At 42.6% G+C, this 19,526-nt stretch overlaps 1 protein-coding gene across 9 annotated transcripts in view; it reads left to right on the forward strand.

Moving 5' to 3' along the window:
- Positions 1-19,526, forward strand: part of Grip1 (glutamate receptor interacting protein 1) — a 634,030-nt gene that overhangs the window by 223,512 nt on the left and 390,992 nt on the right. For 3 of the 9 annotated variants that reach the window (XM_006514235.3, XM_006514239.3, XM_030245328.1), the window contains exon 1: positions 1-15,872. This exon is cut by the window's left edge and continues 6,803 nt beyond it. The exons of the other annotated variants lie outside the window; for them this stretch is intronic. In XM_006514235.3, the coding sequence (XP_006514298.1) occupies positions 15,740-15,872 (133 nt within the window). In that variant the 5' untranslated portion in view covers positions 1-15,739. The remainder of the gene's footprint in view (positions 15,873-19,526) is intronic. 9 annotated transcript variants of the gene reach the window in all.

Genomic DNA, 19,526 nt, shown 5'->3' on the forward strand with positions numbered 1-19,526 from the left:
AAGGTGAAAGATGATTATCATTCAAGTGCTTTTTTGTGGAATGAAGTGATTGGCCAAAGGTCCGGTGTTCACAGCTCCTAAATCAGGACCTGATTACATCAGCAGTGCCACCGTTTTGTTGCAGAATTAAAGCAGCCCAGAGCGCTCTCATCTTATGGAGCCCTAAATCTCCCAGTCTGCCCTACACCCTTCCATTCAGCTATCTCCTTCTGCCAGACAAGAGAGCAAGAGAGATGCTGGTGGTCACAATGGTGCCCTTATTTTCCAAACCCAGAAGAATGAGACTATGTGTGAGACTCTGTGTATGTGTGCATGTGTGTGTGTGAGTATGTGTGTGTGAGTGTGTGTGTGTGTCTGTGTGTGTGTGTGTGTGTGTGAGAGAGAGAGAGAGAAAGAGAGAGAGAGAGAGAGAAAGAGAGAGGGAGATTGATTTCTAGTTACTGTTGCCTCAATTTCTCTAGGGAGACTAGTTTAGCACCACAGAAAATTAAAGCATAACTTTGACTAAACTGTGCTGAAAAGGATAATGTTTTGTGATTATTACTTTTTTTTTGCCTCTGCAGACTGACAAGAGTTAATTTGTACTCAACCTAACCTACAAAATTACAAATAGAATTGGATTACTATATTCAGACTATATTCAGAAATTTCCTTAAGTTTTTAGACCAGAATACAGTGTGTTAAGAAGGGCTACCACACATGTGTATGCCCTGGTACTTCTGCATTGAGTGGTCTTTGTAGCTATGCGTTTCTAGCAGCTATTGTGGATTTAATCACCAGAAGCTTTCTGTAAGTCTGCTGAGATGTAATTTTTCCTGTGGTTTTTTTTATTATTATTTTAATGATATATTATTAAGGTTGAACAAAAATAGTGTTTTTTCTCTTACTTTCTTTTTTTTTTGTTAATCATTTTATTTGTTTACATTTCAAATGATATTCCCCTTCCGAGTACCCCTCCACCAACTCCCCTTCTCATCACCCCACCCCTCCCCTTTGCCTCTGTGAGGCTGCTCACCCATTCCTGCCTCACCGCTCCAGCATCCCCCTATGCTGGTGCATCAAGCCTCTCTCTCCTCCCATTGATGTCAGACAAGGCCATCCTCTGCCACATATGTTTCTGGAGCCATGGCTCCCGCCATGTGTACTCTTTGGTTGGTGATTTAGTCCCAGGGAGCTCTGGGTGGTCTGGTTAGTTGATCTTGTTCTTCATATGGGGTTGCAATCCCCTTAAGCTCCTTCAGTCCTTCCCCTAGCTCTTCCACTGGGGCCCCCATGCGCAGTCCAATGGTTGGCTGTGAGTATCTGCCTCTTTATTGGTTAGGTGCTTATAGAGTCTCTCAGAGAACAGCCATACCAGGCTCCTGTGAGCAAGCACTTCTTGGCATCAGCAATAGTGTGGGGGTTTGGTGTCTTCAGATGGGATGGATCCATAGGTGGGGCAGTCTCTGGATGGCCTTTCCTCAGTCTCTGTTCCATTTTTTTGTCCCTATCTTTCCTTCAGACAGGAAAATATCTGGGTTTAAAAATTTGAAATGCATGGGTGCCCCATTCCTCAACTGGGGGCTGTGCCTATCTACTGGAGGTGGTCTCTACAGGTTCTATCTCCCCTTTGCTGGGTATTTCCACTAAAGCCATTGCCATTGGCTCCTGAGACTTTCAAGTGGCTACCCCAGATCCCTGTGCCTCTCTGCTACACGTTTCTATTAAATGTCCCAATCCTCTGTACTGCTCTCCTGTCCCCTCCAATACCTGTTCCTGCCCCCTTTTATCCTCCCCCCCCCCTTCTCTACCTCCGTGGCCCCTTCCTCCTCCTAGCTCCTGTGATTATTTCGTACCCTGTTCTATGTAGGATTGAAACCTCTACACTTTGGTCTTCCTTCTTCTTAAGCTGCATTTGGTTTGTGGGATGTATCATGGGTACTCTGAGCTTTGGGGCTAAAATCCACTTATCAGTGAGTAACTGGGTTCTTTTGGGTCTGGGTTACCTCACTCAGGATGATACTTTCTAGTTCCATCCATTCACCTGTGAATTTCATGAAGTCATTGTTTTTAATATCTGAGTAGTATTCCTGTGTAAATGTACCATATTTTCTGTATCATTCTTCTGTTGAGGGACATTTGAGTTGTTTCTAGCTTCTGGCTCTTGTAAATAAGGCTACTATAAACATAGTGATAGAGGAATAATATATAAAATACATGAAGAACTCAAGAAGATAGACTCCAGAGAACCAAATAACCCTGTTAAAAATGGGGTACAGAGCTAAACAAAAAAATTCTCAACTGAGGAATCTCGAATGGCTGAGAAGCACTTAAAGAAATGTTCAACATCCTTAGTCATCAGGGAAATGCAAATCAAAACAACCCTGAGATTCCACCTCACACCAGTCAGAATGGCTAAGATCAAAAACTCAGGTGACAGCAGATGCTGACAAGGATGTGGAGAAAGAGGAACACTTCTCCATTGCTGGTGGGACTGCAAGCTGGTAAAAATCTCTTTGGAAATCAATCTGGAAAAATAGAAATAGTTCTACCTGAAGACCCAGCAATACCATTCCTGCGCATATACCCAAAAGATGCTCCAACATATAACAAGGACACATGCTCCATTATGTTTTTAGAACAAAAAAATCTTAGCCCATTTTATTTGCTTTTATAAAGCTTGTGATTTTACTACACATGCTTGAGAAGGATTAGGTTGAATATATTTTTCCCACACTATTTATCTTTTGGAGCAGCTGGGATGATAGCAAGTCAGTCACAGTTCACATAACTCTCTTACATCCATAAATGGCCAGCCTTCCCCACTGTCGGCATCCCTCAGCAGGACTGAGACGTCCGTCTGTTAGAAGGGATGGGGTTACAGTGACATAGCATCTCACCCAAAGTCCGCAGTTAGTTTACCTGAGGGCTCATGCTTACTGGTGCCATCTCCTCTATGCTTCGGGAAATATGTGTAGATAAATGCCCTTTATTGTGGTATCATTTGGAATCCTCTTGGCCCCTCCCCCGAAACCTTCCCCTGGACCCCCCCTTTTCATCTCCTTTTCCCAACTTCTGGCAATGCTTGATCTTACTGTCTCTGGAGTAAGCGCTGTACAGATGGAATCGTGCACTCTGTAGCCTGTTCAGAGTGGTTCCCATGACGTAGCCAAGACAGTTTGGTTTTCCTCCTTTTGGTTTATGGCAGAATGGTTGATTTCTTCAAGTGTGGACTCCAATTCCATTCATCTGGAAGTTCCACAATCTAGCCTTCTCTCTGCTAATGGACATCTCTGTTGTTCACAGGTTTTTCCAATTTTGCATGAGGCTTATATAAGCATCTCACGGTGTAGTTTTTCACACCACAGCTGTGAATTATCTAGTTCTTTGGACATTTCCAAGGTTTAGGACTGTGGGACTAAATGGTATGTCTAGTCCTGTAAGACATCGCTAAGCGTCTTCCCCACTAACTGCACCTTTTATATTTGACCAGCAGGGAGCAAGGCTCCCGTTGATGCACGGCCACACCCATGCTTGGTATCATTAATTGGTTAGAAGGCACTAAGGTGGTCCTCTTCCTTTGCCTCCGTTACCCGGATGTCCTAGGATACAGAGCATCTTTGCATGTGCATCTTTGACATCTTTGCTGACACATCTATTTAGGTTTTACACCTACTTTAAACATCAAGTTGCTCATTTTCTGATGGTTAAACTCTTTCAAGATTTTTCCGTTTTGCATATTTTTAGATAGCAGCCCCTGATTAGATCGGTGTTTTCACACCCTGAATGGCTTTTCGTATTGTATAGAGTGCTTCCAGTGAAGTCCAGATTATCCATTTTGTTTTCATTAATTGAACTTTACGTGTTGTGTGTGAAAGTCACCATCAGGAGGGTATTTATATTTCTTGTGCTATCTATTTTTTTCATAGCTTTGCGTTTTTACATTTGTGTAAATGATTTATTCAAGTTAATGTTTGCCAAGGGTACAAAGTTTATGCCTAGCTCTAGATTCCTTTTTTTTTTTTTGGTACATGTCTGTGTGTTTGTGGGGTGTGTGTGTGTATGTGTGAGATGTAGGCATGCATCTGTTGTATGCACATGTGTGTGTCCAGACGTGACAGTTGCACATGCACAGAGAGGTTGGAGGTGGCTATGGGTACACTGCTCTTTCAGTCACCGCCTTACTTCCTCAAGGCAGTGGTGTCTCACAGAACCTGGAGCTAGGCTGGCAGCTAGTCAGTCACAGGCCTTCGCCTGTTTTCACCTTTCCCAAGACTGGGGTTACAGACTTACATGTAGTCACATTCAACTCTTAAAGTTGATTCTGGGCCTTTAAACAGATTTTTGTCTAACTTGCTTTTCAAACTCTCTGATAAAATTCTTTTTGTTTTCTGAAAGGAAAAAAAAAAGGAACATTATTCGATGAATAACCTTTTCTACTATTTGCTTTAACGGCATATGAGTTTGACGCTCTCTCAGCTATGTTCTCAGCCTTCCAGTTCTCTAGTATGAAACAGGAAGATTGACAGCCCTAACTGAGATAAACAGCAGGGACAATATCTAATAAGCAGAAGCAATTCATCAGGTAGGTTTCTTTTTTAAACTTAAATATTTTTAGGATTCTAGGAGATACTCAAGGTTTTATTATCAATGTTCTTGTACATTATCTCTTTCAGAAATTTTTCATTGGTATAGGACAGAATCAAAGCTGTCAGTAATCTATAAAAATCTAACATCTATAAAGTGATAAAATAATATATAGTCTCAAGTCTTAGTATTTACTTAAATTACACCAGCATGGCTTGTGGTAAGAAAAAAGTTGAAGAGTTATATAAGATTTCTTTCAAATATTCAATCTACAATCTATTGGGTTTGTGTTGGAAACCATCTCTCTGTCTTTGTCTCTCTCCCTCTCCCCTTGCTGTGTACGTGTGTGTGTGTGTGTGCGCGTGTGTGTGTGCGTGCGTGTGTGTGTGTGTGTGTGTGAGATGTTGTACCTGTTCCTCTGTTGTCGGATACCTCAACTGGTCCCATAACTGAGCAATTATGAAGAGCGTTACAGTAACAGTATGTGCAAGGATCTCTGTGATCTGTAGACACAGATAAAGAAAATGCTATTTATGTACACAGTGGGGTTTTTTTCATCTCTAAAGAAAAGTGAAGATATATCCTTTGCGGAAAACCAGAAATAGCTAGAGAAAATCATGTTAAACAAATCGATTAGTCTCAGTCAAGTGCTGCATGTTTTCGTTCATTTGTGGGACTCAGATATTGTGATATTATGGATACATAAACTCATGTGTGTGCCCATGACATGAAAGTAGAAATATGAATGTTTCTCAGAATATTGTCTAAGAAACCGAAGGGATTAATGGAGGAAAGGGCAGAAAGAGCAGGCTAGTGGTAATGAGAGGAAGTATGCTCAAAATATGTTAGATATTTGTATGATCATGGCCTCATGCAACCTTATATATAATAACCATACCTTTCTATGCTAGGCATGCTAGCACATGCCCAGAAGCCTTGGACTTGCGAGGCTGAGACATGAAGATCTCCAAAAATTTGAGGCCAGCCTGGGCTACAGAGTTTCACTGGACCAAAAAGAAAACTTTACTATGACCTGGGTGGGTAACTTAATTGTGTTAGATTCTCAACACACATGAGCTCATACCATACACACACACACACACACACACACACACACACACACACACATGCATCCAGGCACATGCTGACACACACATGCTATCCTATGTCTCCTCTGTCACTTAGAATCAAAACCAATCATCCCAGCAGGTGACTTGGCTCATTGCTACACAGTGCACTGGCCTCGTGAGGGGCTGGGTTCAAATCCAAGCCACCCAAAAGAGTTTCCATCCTGGCTGACAAGATCCTACTAGATCTGGATTTCTACTGTGTTTCAGTGCTTATCTTCAGCCTCCCAGGGGTCTACACCAGCACCTCCAGCTGGTTTGTTTTGTCTTATTTTTTTTGTTTGTTTGTTTTGTTTTGTTTTGTTTTATGGTACTGGAAGTAGAACCCAGGCTACTCTGTCTGCTTGGCAAGTAAGTCTCCTACAACCTAGCAACACCTGTAGCCCCCAGTTTTCTTTCTTTACATTCTTTAAACGTGCCAAATCTATTTCTCCTCAGAGTCTGTGTGCTTTTCTCCATTTGACCAGGATTTATTTTCCTCCAGACATCCTGGTCAGTTCAAATGACAGCTCCTTAAACAGATATTCTCCAGCCACCGTATTTAATGTTCCCTTCACTCTCCATCCAAGTACCGCTCTGTTCCATTCTCATGCCTTATTGTCTTCATAAAGTTTATTACTCTCCAAAACTGCTCCTATTCCCGGTTTTACTCACTGGAGTGAAAGCCAAGGCCCCCAGTGTCTTGTACATCACCAGATCACCACTGTCTGTGGTTCTGCCTGACCTAATGGATGCATTTTGTTGGAATAAGATAAGTAGTATTATGATAACTGCCTGACTAGTTTGCTGCGGGAGAGAATAAGAATTTGAAATTGCGCTAGGCACTTGGGAGGCAGAGGCAGGTGGATTTCTGAGTTCAAGGCCAGCCTGGTCTACAGAGTGAGTTCCAGGACAGCCAGGGCTAAACAGAGAAACCCTGTCTGGACCACCCCCCCCAAAAAAAAAGAATTTGAAATTGCTCTGGTGATGAAGACCATTCTCTGGTATTCTCAGCACTGTGATTTGGTTTGTCATTCACTAGTAATATTCAAGGAGAATACAGTACTACATAGAAATTTCTTCATTAAGCTAAATATATAGTGAAAGATATGGACTTCTAGTTGAGTCTCTCTTACTAAGTTTCTTTATTTACTTTTTCTATAACATGTTATTTTCTGACTCTATAATATCAACTTTGTTAAGACACGGTGTCTGTCTGTATTTTGATATTTGTTTTGTTTTATTGATAATACTCAGTATAGTTTGGTTCTTATTAATTTATTCAGTTTCTGTCAAATGAACAACCTAATATATGATATGCTAAATTAATATTCAGCACATATCAATGATAGGACAATATTACACTGACTTATAGTTATTGTGAGTAATTCCAGGAATTATAGAGAGCAGCTCTACTAGTAGGGATGAAAAAAATAAGTGAGGTTTAAAAGAATACTGTTGTCAGTAAAATAAACCCAACTCTTAATTCTATCAGGATATTTACGTACTGTTGCTCAGGGCCGGTGTGATGTAGTGACTGAGTCTGCACAATAGTGCTGGCAGCTTGCTCCTAGTTCTTTATCCCCTTAGTGTGTAGATGGAGAAGAAGCCCAGAGAGGCTGCATAACACGGTCCCAGTCCCACAGCCGAAGTGACTCTCACTGGTTCTCTAGATATTTGTGCGGAAAGATACACAGCATCTAAACTGCAGGAAGGCACAGCCCCACCTTAGACTTCCATCTTCGTTTTCCTCAAGTCCATGTGTTTATTCTTCCAGTTATCAAGGCAAGAACTAACAAGCCATTCTTTCTTCCATTACTTCTTAGGGTCCCTTTCCTCTTCTGGGCCATTTTACACCACCATTGTTCAGAATGACTCTATTGTATTGATCGCAAAGCAGTTCACATCCTTACACCGCTGCTGTGGGGTCTGTGTGCATCTAGCTGACATAGAACACCGATGTACAGTTCTTCCTCAGGGCTGCAGAGTTCACATTGAGGCACTCCTGCCCATCGCTTTAACTTCTCAGAGAGCTCTGCCATGGCTTTCTTCCTGTCCCTGGCCCAGTGCCAGGCACTTGGTCCTTTGTGTGCATTCCCTGTTGGCTCCATGCTCAGCCTTTTGTGTTGTTGAATGGCTCTGTCTTGTTTACCTCTGCTGAAATTCCCAACCCTCCTGGGAGGCCTTCCCAGATGTCCCACTGTTGGGTTTGGTCATCATCTCTTTGTGTATCACTTCAGAGCTCTGGGATATGCTGCCCAGTGTGTTATGTCCCCTTGATCAGAGGCCTGACCCTGGAGAGCAGGGAACTCTGCCTTCTCTGCTCAGGGCTCTGTCTTCAGAGTGGGGACAGTGCCTCTCATCTCTGACAAACAGTAAGCCCTTGTCGAATGAATGAATCTGGCTGAGTGTGAGCTGAGCACACATTATTCATGGCTCACGGAAGCATAGTATTTAATTTCTACAAGGGCCTTCCGAAAAAGTGTGTCAAGCACCAAGATGAGCTAGCAAGGATATAAAATAGAGCACACTGTAAAGGTTGGTGAGAGCTTGCATGGATTAAGGATTTACCATGTCACAGGCACTACACATACTTTATAGACTGAGTGAATGAGTTCTTAAAGCCACAGACATTGGGAAAGCCCCATTTCAGTTAATGGGTTTAAACTCTTAACTTGTAAATACAGGTACCATCAGGAGAAGGATGGTTTCACACTTCCTGTCTGCTGTTGAATAATAAACATCGATGTGCAATCCACGTGAGGAGCAATTAAGTGGATAAATGAGAAAACAGACAAGCAGATGAGGCAGCTGAAGTTCAATAGCAAAGTGAGTGAAGCTGAAACACCACACTGTTTAAATAGAGAAACAATGTCTACCAGGGCCTACAGCATAGAAAACGGGGTGAGGGTTTGATATCACACAAAGCAGGAACTGAGTTCAAGAGAAAAAGACCAAAAAGATGGGGAGACACCCAAAGGGAACCGAAGGTTTAAATCAGGCCTTTGCAACCCTTCAATCACCTCGGACGACAGGAAAACATTTTAAGTATCATGAAACTATGTCTGTAGCCAAATGAACCAAACCGTTTTCGAAATTTAATACTTTGGCAAAACAGCCACCCCCAACAGTAGGCAAATAAATTGCGCTGTTTCAAAGTAGATTTTTTTTTCCTGTTGTCTAAGTAATTTAACAAGACACATTGGGAACAGCAAGGGAGAAGGAAGAACATGAGAACCAGGAATGGGGGAAAGAAGGAGAGGAAGAGAGGGGGAGGGAAAGAAACCGAGAGGAGGAGAGGTGGGGGGGTGGGGAGAGAGGGAAGGGAGGGGGAGGGGGAAAGAGGAGGAGAGGGAGGGTGGAGAGGGAGGATGCATAAATTTCTAGGAAATAGAAGATATTAGACAATACCTTCTTTAGACCATTGTGTGAGGCTTAAATGCATCCTATGAAGTCTCACAATTACCTTAAAAGACTCCATAACCTACAGCGTGTTTTCATCATTGGAAAACATCTTGTCCATGAAAACTATAGTGTCTTGTAGCTGAAAGAGACTTCCCAAGGTGTCCGTCCCCCTAAAACACATTACACCTCCAAGGGGAAGATATGTGAATTTCTATGCTCAGAAGATTTTTAAAGCTTTTACCATGTTAAGATGGCACATTCAGCATGGGAAATTTGAAAATTATTTTTAATCATTTGTTTTTACTCTCCTATGCTTATTCTACATATAGGTGAAAATAAAGTGAAAATATTAGTTAATTCTACAAAGTGGCAGGGGAGACTATGTTTAAATATGGAAAGAATAGCCTCTTATCTGAGACCTTTAAAGCCTAAAATATTCGGAACCTCAGAATGACTGCCTGACATTTCATTTTGCAAGAAGTCTAAACAACCACAGTAAATTCACAAATGCAGACATACCACAGTTAAATTTCATTTCACACCCAGTAAGCAAACATAATCAGGCGATAAGCACTGTTCCACACTGCCCTGTGAACTCACAGTTTTGTTGGCAGAGGAGGGTTGACCCTGAAATACTCCAGAGATGGATGGATTAGCTTAGACCACCCCACCCCAGGTTACAGACCAGCAAATTTGTTTCTCGTTACCTTTTAGGTATCTGTTCTGCATCATTTAACAAACAACCCAAACAAGCGGTGGTTGGATGAGATCAGATTAGATATTAAATTGGGAATTATTCAGGGAAAGTCTTTTGGAAATAGTAACTGTGGTTTTTTCCTTTGTGTGTGTGTTTGTTTGTTTTTTCCCTGTTTCAGTTTGGCATAGTGTTGAATGGGGCATAGTGTGAACAGGGTTTGCCAGTATGTTAGAGAGAGTAGCCCAGGGTGAAACTGTCCTCAAATTAGGTAGAAATGCCTACAAACTAGAAATTTGCTCAGTATTCAGCCCAGCTCCCAACTCTCCATATGATAAATATGCTTGTAAGAGAAAAATCAGTTTATCATCACTTCAGTTTATGTCTAACCGGTTATATATGCACAAAGTTTGATATATGGTGCATAGATATCTTTATTGCAGTTTAAGTATGGAGACTATCTGAGCATGTATTCTACTGTCCATGTTGTTACTCTTTATTTCCTATTTGAAATATCCAATGGCTTTTGATCACATCTTAAGTGAAAAAATCAAACTATAAGTGGCTACCAAGATCTAACTTCATCTTCTGTTGCAGGCAGGCCTTTCAATACACTTACTCACTATTGTTAAAGATATTTAAATAGAACATTATTAAGATGTTTTATGTTTAGATTATGTATGCATGAGACTCATAAGCTATGGATTTCATTTAGCAAAGAGGGCGTGATAAATCATGTCTGCTATAGGCTTGTTATAGCAGAGAAAATAGCATCACTCCCGAGGCGGGAGTGCTTCCTCCTGCTCAGACTCTGCCACCCTCAGTGTGACACTGGGCCATTCCTGAGGTCACAAGACGGCTGCCACAGTTCATGACCACATGTGCAGACGACACCGCATCTAAAAGGACTAAAATATTTAGCGTGTTCAATATTTACCAGATAGACTACATGCTCCATACTGCTTCTCAGAGGAGACCATAACTATCATTTAATGTAAATATGCAAAGAAGGGTGTTCTTTAATTAGCAGTCCAGGAGATTCTGCAGGGGAAAGACTTAATCTTAAAAGCAAGCCTAGTCTTTTAATAAAAGCATATAGAGAACCTAATTCAGAAGAGTATAGAAACCATACAAGTGCTTTGTAGGCGACTGCCTACTTCCCAGGAGAGAGAGAGAGAGAGAGAGAGAGAGAGAGAGAGAGAGAGAGAGAGAGAGAGAGAGAACGAGAACACATGTATGTGTTGGTATATATTAGCTACTCTTGTTTGAAGTGCATTTTGTTGGATAATTCAGCCTGCGTTGTTTTCTCACGTGAACACACTTTTTGTCTTAGAAGTTTAATGTCATGCTTTAGTGGTCCTTCAGCTCCACTGAAGCCCACTTGTTACAATGGTAGCTTTCTCTGCAGGAGAGCAGGGAGCTGCCATCACTTTACAAGTAATTAGTGTTTGGGGAGTAGCTACTCAAATAGATCTCTACCATGGTCCACAGGCACAGATGCCTGCAGGGTCCAGAGGTGACTGACTGAGAGAATTGGGCCCAGGGGAAGGGACTATAGCTAAATGGAAAGCAAAGTCTTATCGGTGTAACTTAGCGCTTCCCTATAGTTATTGTATGGAATTGGGTACAGGACTACCATATCATCTGATAATTAAAAAAAAAATCAAATATCTGGTTTATTTGTATAATCTTCTAACTTTTAGATGTTGACCCATTTAGATCAAATGCCACACACTTGGATAAGCCAATTCAAACTTGCCCGAGGAAGATAATGGGAAGAGAGCCCATTGGCTACTGCTTACAGCCTCTGCACAGGCTACCTGTCAGGGTAGCCAAATGAGGACCACTGGCTAGAGTGGTCACGAATGTGCAGCTTCCTGTTCCAGGGTGGGGGGTGGGGGGCTGTCTCCGCAGACATGCGGCTTGCCTTGCTGAGGACAGCACAGCCACGGCTACTAATTTGACAGCAGTCCAGGACAGCTCAGCAGCAGCCGTCCAACAGAAAGGCTCCATAAACTCGAGGGCTGGTCTTGGGTTGCTTAACAGGAACGCTTTGAGGTAGAGCTGAGAAAGCACTCAGGACTAAAAAATCCCCAAAGGACTGAGAGGATTCTATTCCCTCCAGCACCTCTGATGGAATGGCCCTGTCGTGTCGTCTTGATCTAGACACTTCTGAGCTTCTGCTGTGCTTCTTCATGTCTTGTCCCATGGTGCATGGCCACGTTCATTCACTATCTGTGACCTGAGCAGATTCTGATTGCTGTGTCCTGTCTCCCTACTTTAATAAGACTGATACACTATGAGAGTGATAGCCGTAACCTTCCAAGTAGAAACTCTAAACTGTTCTTCAATCACAGTCCCATGATGCATTAAAAAAAAAAAATGTTTTGTTAAAATCAAGTCCAGACATCTTTGCCTCCCAGCTAAAATCCTCCAGAAGAGAGGGGTGGGGCATCCAAGCCATAAAGTCTCACCAACACGACTGCCTAAAGTTGAACTGAACAAGAACAATCCAGTCAGCATGCCACAGCAGATGTAAGACCACAGACCCCAAGGCTGGGACCTCAACCCAGAGAACTAAGGCACAATGGGCGGGTGAGAAATAGTCTTCCTCAGTGAGGAACATACCAATTGGTTTTCTAATACCAAATGGTTGAATAAGAGGTGGCTGGAGAAATGGCTCACCAGGGAAGAGTATATTCGGAAGAATTTAGTTCAGTTCCCTGAACCCATGTCAGGCAGTTCACAATGCCTGCTCTAGAGAAGAAAACATCTCTTGCTTCTTCAAGAATGTGCACACACAGACACACATTCACACACACATACACACACACTCACACTCACACACTCACACTCACACAAAGTCAAAACATACAGACATAGATATACAATATTCACACATGCACATACTCACACATACGCAGGAGAATTAAGACAGGTAGACACACACACACATAATATTATACAAAATAAATATTTTGAAAAGGAAAACAGCAAATAATAAAATCCTGGGCAAGTGAGATCTCTACTTCTGATAGATAAGTTGTGGACAGTTTCACGTGTCTGGGACTGTTTTTCTGCAAAGATGGCTACTTACTACTGGTTGAGATGTTGGTCTCAGCAAATACTGAAGGTGAGAGTCAGTGAATGTCAGGGGTAAGTTTTAAGTTGCTCTTTCTAAAGGTATCGTCCATTGGCAAGAGCTCTGCTCCTCCGAGTGTGTCGGCCCTTCTGGATTGGAAAGGAGCTTTTAACTAATACACAGCATCCACTCAGGCTACTGTGTAGCTGCCCGTTACAGCGGTAGTTGTAGATGCAGGTAGATAAAATGGGTCTCTGCATTGTTTCTGGAGAACACATGCGTTTTCTAAATTAATTACACCAATGAGGGTATTTGCTTGGTTCAATTAAGAAAAAAAAGATCACTACCCTGCTATTCCTACTCTGTGTCTTGGTTATGGTTTCTATTGTTGTAATGAAACACCATGACCATTATAAGAGCAAGCTGGGGAGGAAAGGGTTTATTTGACTCACACTTCCACAGCACTGTCCATCATTGAAGGAAGTCAGGACAGGAACTCACACAGGGCAGGAACCTGGAGGCAGGAGCTGATGCAGAGGCCATGGAAGGATGCTGCTTACTGGCTTGCTTCGCACCATACAGTCATCTTTCTTATACTACCCAAGACCAGTAGCCCAGGGATGGTCCCGCCCAGGGTGGCCTGGGCCTTCCCCACCCATCCCTAATTGATCTCAAGTTTACCTGCAGCCTGATCTTATGGAGGCATTTTCTCAATTGAGCCTCCTTCTTCTCTGAGGACTTTAGTGGACATAAAACTATCCGGCTCGCTCTGTTTTCAGGAACAATGGCATAGGAAAGACTTGGTATTTCATGCAAGTGACTCTTGGGTAGACAAGATAATCTCTTAATTAGCAGCAGAAACTGTCTACTCCCTGCCCCAACCTTGTTCAGTTGATAAGCTGTGGCCTGGAACCAGTCCTGCGGCTTCTTTTCTTCCCCGAGGAGGGCTACGCACCCTTGTGTAGTGCTCTTAGGCTGATTTGAGAGACCATGCTGCTACTCACTTACTGACCTGTTATTCAAAGTCTCGACTGCACATCTGCAAGCCTCTGCGTAATTGGTTTTAATTGTTCTGCTTTGGTTGAGGAAGCCAGAATAATAACAAAAAGATTCAGAACCTAAGGACGGTGATTTTTGTTGTTGTTGTTGCTGTTGTTTAAAGATGTTCATGAAATGTTTTATAGCATCTTTCTGTCAGCATCGTTAGGTCTGTGTCTCTCGACACAAATCCAGCCTTCTCCAGCATGCAGAATGAGAAACCTCAAAGCATAGGGGAAATTCATGGGAGGATTGCATGTGACTGCACACACTTCAGAGCCAGAACATTCCTGGTCGGTAAATATTTGACTTCCTAAATAAAATTGTCCCGCCTTCATTATGAGCAATCTATATCTGAAAACTGAGCCCTGTCTAAATGCAGGAGAGAGACCAATTGCCTGTGAACCCAACGACAAGTAGTGGGAGTACAGCCAGCCCCCTTGGGGTGGCTTGCACACTCGTTATGATATGGTTATTGAACAACCATTATTCCGTCACAAGGCATTTCTTTAAATTACAATTCTGGGAACAAGGAGCTGAGGAATATCATTAGTCCGCTAGGTAATAGGCTGACATGTGAGTGATGAATTAGACTGGGAACCAAATGACTTGTTCCTCCTGTTAGGAACCCCCATCCATGCGGAGACCCTCTGAAGAAAGACCCTAGAGGAGGGAGTGTTACACAGGAGTCATGTTTTCCCATGTAGCCTCTAGGGAACTTCGGTCCTTTGGACTCAAGTATTTTTGATAGAGTTGGGGGTTTTGTTTTTGTTTTTAAGTTGTTTGTGAATTTTGAAGATAAGGATAAAGGCTTGGACACATTCAATTCAGAGTGGAGTTTCATCTGCCTCTCAGCTCCTGTGTTTTATTGTTAAGCGGTGTGACACCTCTCAGCCTGAATCAACCTGGAGTTCCAAGTTGGATTGTTTGTGTTCCCTTTCCCTGACACCACGCTGCTGGCCGCCGGTCCCTTTACCAGTCCCTTTATTTGCTGTTCCTAAGCCTATGAGAGGCTTCTCTGAGAAGCGCATTTTAATATTTAGATCAAACAGCGATTGGAATACATTAATGCCCAGTGGGTTTGAAAGCAGCTGCTGAGCCTTCTCCCTGCTGCTCCAATTAACACATGCAGCACGCTCAGTCAGCAAGAGGGCTGTGCGTATGGGTGAAACCACTTTGCAAGATCACTAGTGTGGCTTGCCAGAGAGCCGAAGGGTTAACCAGCCTTCCCTACTCCTAAACCGCAGCTTTCTAGGAAGTTTTCCATCCGGCTGCTGTGCTTTGAGCAGAGGAATGCTAATAGGAGTGGGCAGGATTAGCAGGTGGGCAAAGCCAGGCTCTCCCTACTTTGGTTCAGTCCATTGACTAGCGCGCTTCCCCACCCCCGCTCGGTGATGGAGGTGTGGGGTAGTGACATTTTAGTGCTGGGATGCCTCTTGCTTCAAGCTGCATATCTTGAACTTTTGTTTGGTTCTGAAACAAGTTGAAGCCCACAGCTTCGCGGGTTATTTTTCCCCTTTTCCTTCTTTAATTGATATCTTTTATCATAATCTTACTTTTTTTCTCTAACCCACCCATCCTTAAAAAAAAAAAAAAATAGGAGAATTGTCAGTTTCTTGGGCTAAAAGAGAAGTCTTCCCAAGCTACTCCCACGTCGCTGTTGTGTTTTCTCCTGCTGTGGCTGAACTCTCTCAGCCTTGATGGGCACAAGGAGAAAGGCTGGAGGGTGATGAGTCCCGGTCCCCGGGCTTGGTGAGGGTCATTCATGCTCCACCGGCTTGAAGAGCAGCTGGGCTCTCGGCTCTGCTGCTGGCTGCGCCTCTGCCGCGGCTGCCCCGGGAGCCAGTCATGGACCGCTTCCTGGGATTTGTCAAGCAGATTCGGAGATCTAGGAGAAGAAAGGGGAAAAAGTACCGGCCGGAAGAGGACTACCAGGAGGGCTACGAGGATGTCTATTACTATGCTTCGGAGCATTTTCGAAGTAAGCGCTTCCCACCACCACCCCTCCCCTTCCTGGTCCTTCTCACATGCACCGGCTAACAATAAACCTTGCCTGCTTCTTTCCTTTACTCTTAGAGGCAAAAGACTTTCCAGATGGTGTTCTTGGGAAGTGCTAGATCCATCCTGCTTGATTTGTTGAGTGTATGGCCACCGGATCATACCGAGACGCTATTACCAGTGCGGGTCTATACAGAGGTTAAAATTGTAGGTGGAATCGATTGACTCTGTTACTTTAAGGAGCCGTTCGAAAAAGTGTCTTGTAGGTTGGCTAGAATATGTTCTGTTGAAGTTGTAATTTCTTTTCAATCATCTCATGTGCGTGTTGTTTTTTTCTCTCCTTTCGAGATAGAGGAGGTTGATTTGTTTGAAAGTCATTGTTCGTGTTGGAGTTGCTGCTCAGGCTTAATGCTCACCGTCCCAACTTCTGGACAGTTCCCTGGGATGAAGTGTGTGTTGTTTGTACTCTGAAGGTTCAAATGCTTTTTTTCTGATGCTTGTTCATAACCTTGTTATTAAGTTAGGGGAACTGGCTTGCCGTCAGTAGCAGTAGCAATACCTGTAGAATAAAAACAAAAACCACCCACATGGAGACCTTTGTAAATTGACTTTAAAATAGCGGAGGACTAAATTTTTTCTTGTACCTGTCAGGGCTCTAGGTTCCTGGCGAGGCTTAGACGGGTCCCCTTAGATTTAAAATGCTCAGAAATGCCTCAGGGTGAAGAGAGAACGCATTTCCCTGCCAAGATCACTGTGTTTATGTGCCCAGATGAAGGGGAGGCAGGCGACAGCTATGTGTGATCTACATTTTAAAAATTAAAAATCATTCCCTATCTTTTTGAGCAAGGATCATCATGAACTTGTACCCGTATCCCATTTTTTCCCCTTCTGGCTTTTTGAAGTCTAACCATGGCTGTGTCGTATTTATACCTTCTGAGCACTGTCTAATAAATAATTTAGCTCCCAATTTCTGTGGCACTGAAAGCCAGGGGAATTATTTCTCCGTGACAAACCCCCTGCTGTGATTGATGGAGGCTGAGGGGTGAAAACTCACTCACATGGTAGCAGTAACACAATGATGCAAATTGTAGTCCTTTGATATTTGCCTGAACAGTAGTGCCATAATGCTCTTTCAGAGCGTCCTCTGAGTTTTGGAGGTATTTTCATGTTATAATGCTTTTTTTCACGAATAATCTATTATATTATAGTGTAGTGACAGTCTATATCTCCTAAATTTAGCTTCCCTGATATATCCTCAAATTTAACTAAGATTTGTGGCACATCACACACACACACACACACACACACACACACACACACACACACGCCCAGCTTGCATGAGGAAGAAGTCTGAAATGTAGAAAGTGGGACAAGAGCTTAAAAACATTGCTTGGGCTGCTATTCCTTGAACACATTTCTTGTAATCAATACACACCAAGGCTCATCCACACCCTCTGTGATTTGCACTGTGTGATTGCAGTGTGTGTGCGCACAACCTGACTCAAAGTCTTCCAAAATGCTTGCAGTCTCCTCGTGTTGCTGAGGCTTTTCGTGTCTAAAATAAATTTGCTGGAAAGCACTTCAGCCAGGAAAAGCGTTTTCCAAGAACAGCGTAAAAAAGATGATATAATGAAGGAAGTAATCGCCAACTATCAAGTTCAGAAACTCAGAGAAAACCCATTCCTTGTCTGATTCATCAGGGTTGCTCTGAGGACAAGATGCTAACCAGCCAGAGGCGTTGCCTTTACAGGTGAACAGAGCATCCACAGACCTCACCAGAGGCACTCTTTATTTATGGGATGTCGTTGAACACTTGTGGACCTAGCTGGCTGTTGGGTCCCCAACTTTAAGATGCATCATCGTAGGCTGAATATGTCACAGTGAGCCGGCATCTCATCAAACATGAAGTAGCCAGAGCTTTGGCAGAAGGCATGTCACAAAACAGTGATGTCACAGAGCATCTTTGGTTCCAGTGTCAGGGCCTCCTTGAATTAGGCAGAGGGGATTCCATTCCACCTGTATTTTACTGCTTTGGAAAAGCAGACAGAGCAAGCTGACTCTGAAAGCCAACCTTCTCAAATGGGAAATGCAGCCAGATTCAATTAAGTCTGTAGGATTGTCTGTTTCAATTAGTCTTTGGTATAATCTGGTGGGTTATATCCCAAGTACATTAGTCTTTGGTATAATCTGGTGGGTTATATCCCAAGTACATTAGTCTTTGGTATAATCTGGTGGGTTATATCCCAAGTACATTAGTCTTTGGTATAATCTGGTGGGTTATATCCCAAGTACTTCCTCACAGGGGGAGAAACTCCATTTACATGACGTCTGAGAGTATGGTACAATTTATTGATGACACCCACATCTTATTTAGTGATGCCATTGATTTAAAAAAAAAAAGCTCACCAATTTCATAAGAAATTCATCATATGATAATGAGTGAATGAGCTAGTAAGGACTTCCCAGAAAATACCCCCCAAATTCTTCCCTTTCTAGTACAGTCTCAAGCAAGGGCTTTCTGATAGATCTTATTCTAAACGATGTATCTTCTTTCCTGGGTTATTATAATTCAGAGTTTTTTCATCTTCTCTTTTATCTTAGATGCCCCTCAGTTATCATAAGAAATGCTCCACACCGAATTAAGATGTTAATAGGGCCAGATACCATGAAATGAAGATGGTTCTAGAAATGGATGATATCTCTGTAAACCTGGTTGGAGCAAAAGTTGGTTTTAACTGATAATGATAGACTGGTTTTGTTTCTTTAAGGACAATCTCTGTATTAACTTGAACCTACCTAGGAAACTGGGTACAAGTGGCAGAATGAGATATTTTATTAAAAGCTGCCTTTGCCATTTATCAATTTTTTCATCATTTTAGAGTTGGAGTTTAAGCAAACAAGACAGAAGCCTTAGGCAAATCAAATACCCCTGGGTTTTAGTTCATAAAATGTGACACAGGTGTCTTTATTCTTAAGGATGATTCTAAGTATAAAAATATAAATTTATACCTTACTTTCTGTAATAATTCAGATTTTAAAAAACTGAACAGGTGCCGGGCATGGTGGCTCACGCCTTTAATCCCAGCACTTGGGAAGCAGAGGCAGGCGGGTTTCTGAGTTTGAGGCCAGCCTGGTCTACAAAGTGAGTTCCAGGACTGCCAGGGCCATACAGAGAACCCCTGTCTCAAAAAAACAAACAAAAAAAACAACAACAACAAAAACAACAACAACAAAACAAAACAAACACACAAACAAAAAACCGAACAGGCAGCCCATAGCATCATGCTATGTTGACCAGGCCTGTTTCCTGGGCTCTAGAGAGACTCCTTGCCCCAGCTTCTAGAGTACCTGATACCAAACTATAGTGACTTTAAGTAAAGAACTAGACAAGGGGTTTTAACTGGTATTTAGACCACATAAGCCTCTGTCTAAATAACCAATGAATTTCATTTGATTATCAAGAGGTGGTACTTTCTAGGAAGATCATGATTTATCATTGACCATTAAGGAATGTGGGAGATTTTTGGTAGTCCAGAGTCCTGAGTGTTTTGATGAGTCTCAGAGACCTTCCATTTAAGTGTACCTCCCAACGAGCACAGTTTCCTCTGGAAATTCTTGCCTAGGAGATTTGGGCGTT

Source organism: Mus musculus, chromosome 10, assembly GCF_000001635.26.
Source record: "Mus musculus strain C57BL/6J chromosome 10, GRCm38.p6 C57BL/6J".
NCBI classification, from domain to species: Eukaryota; Metazoa; Chordata; class Mammalia; order Rodentia; family Muridae; genus Mus; species Mus musculus.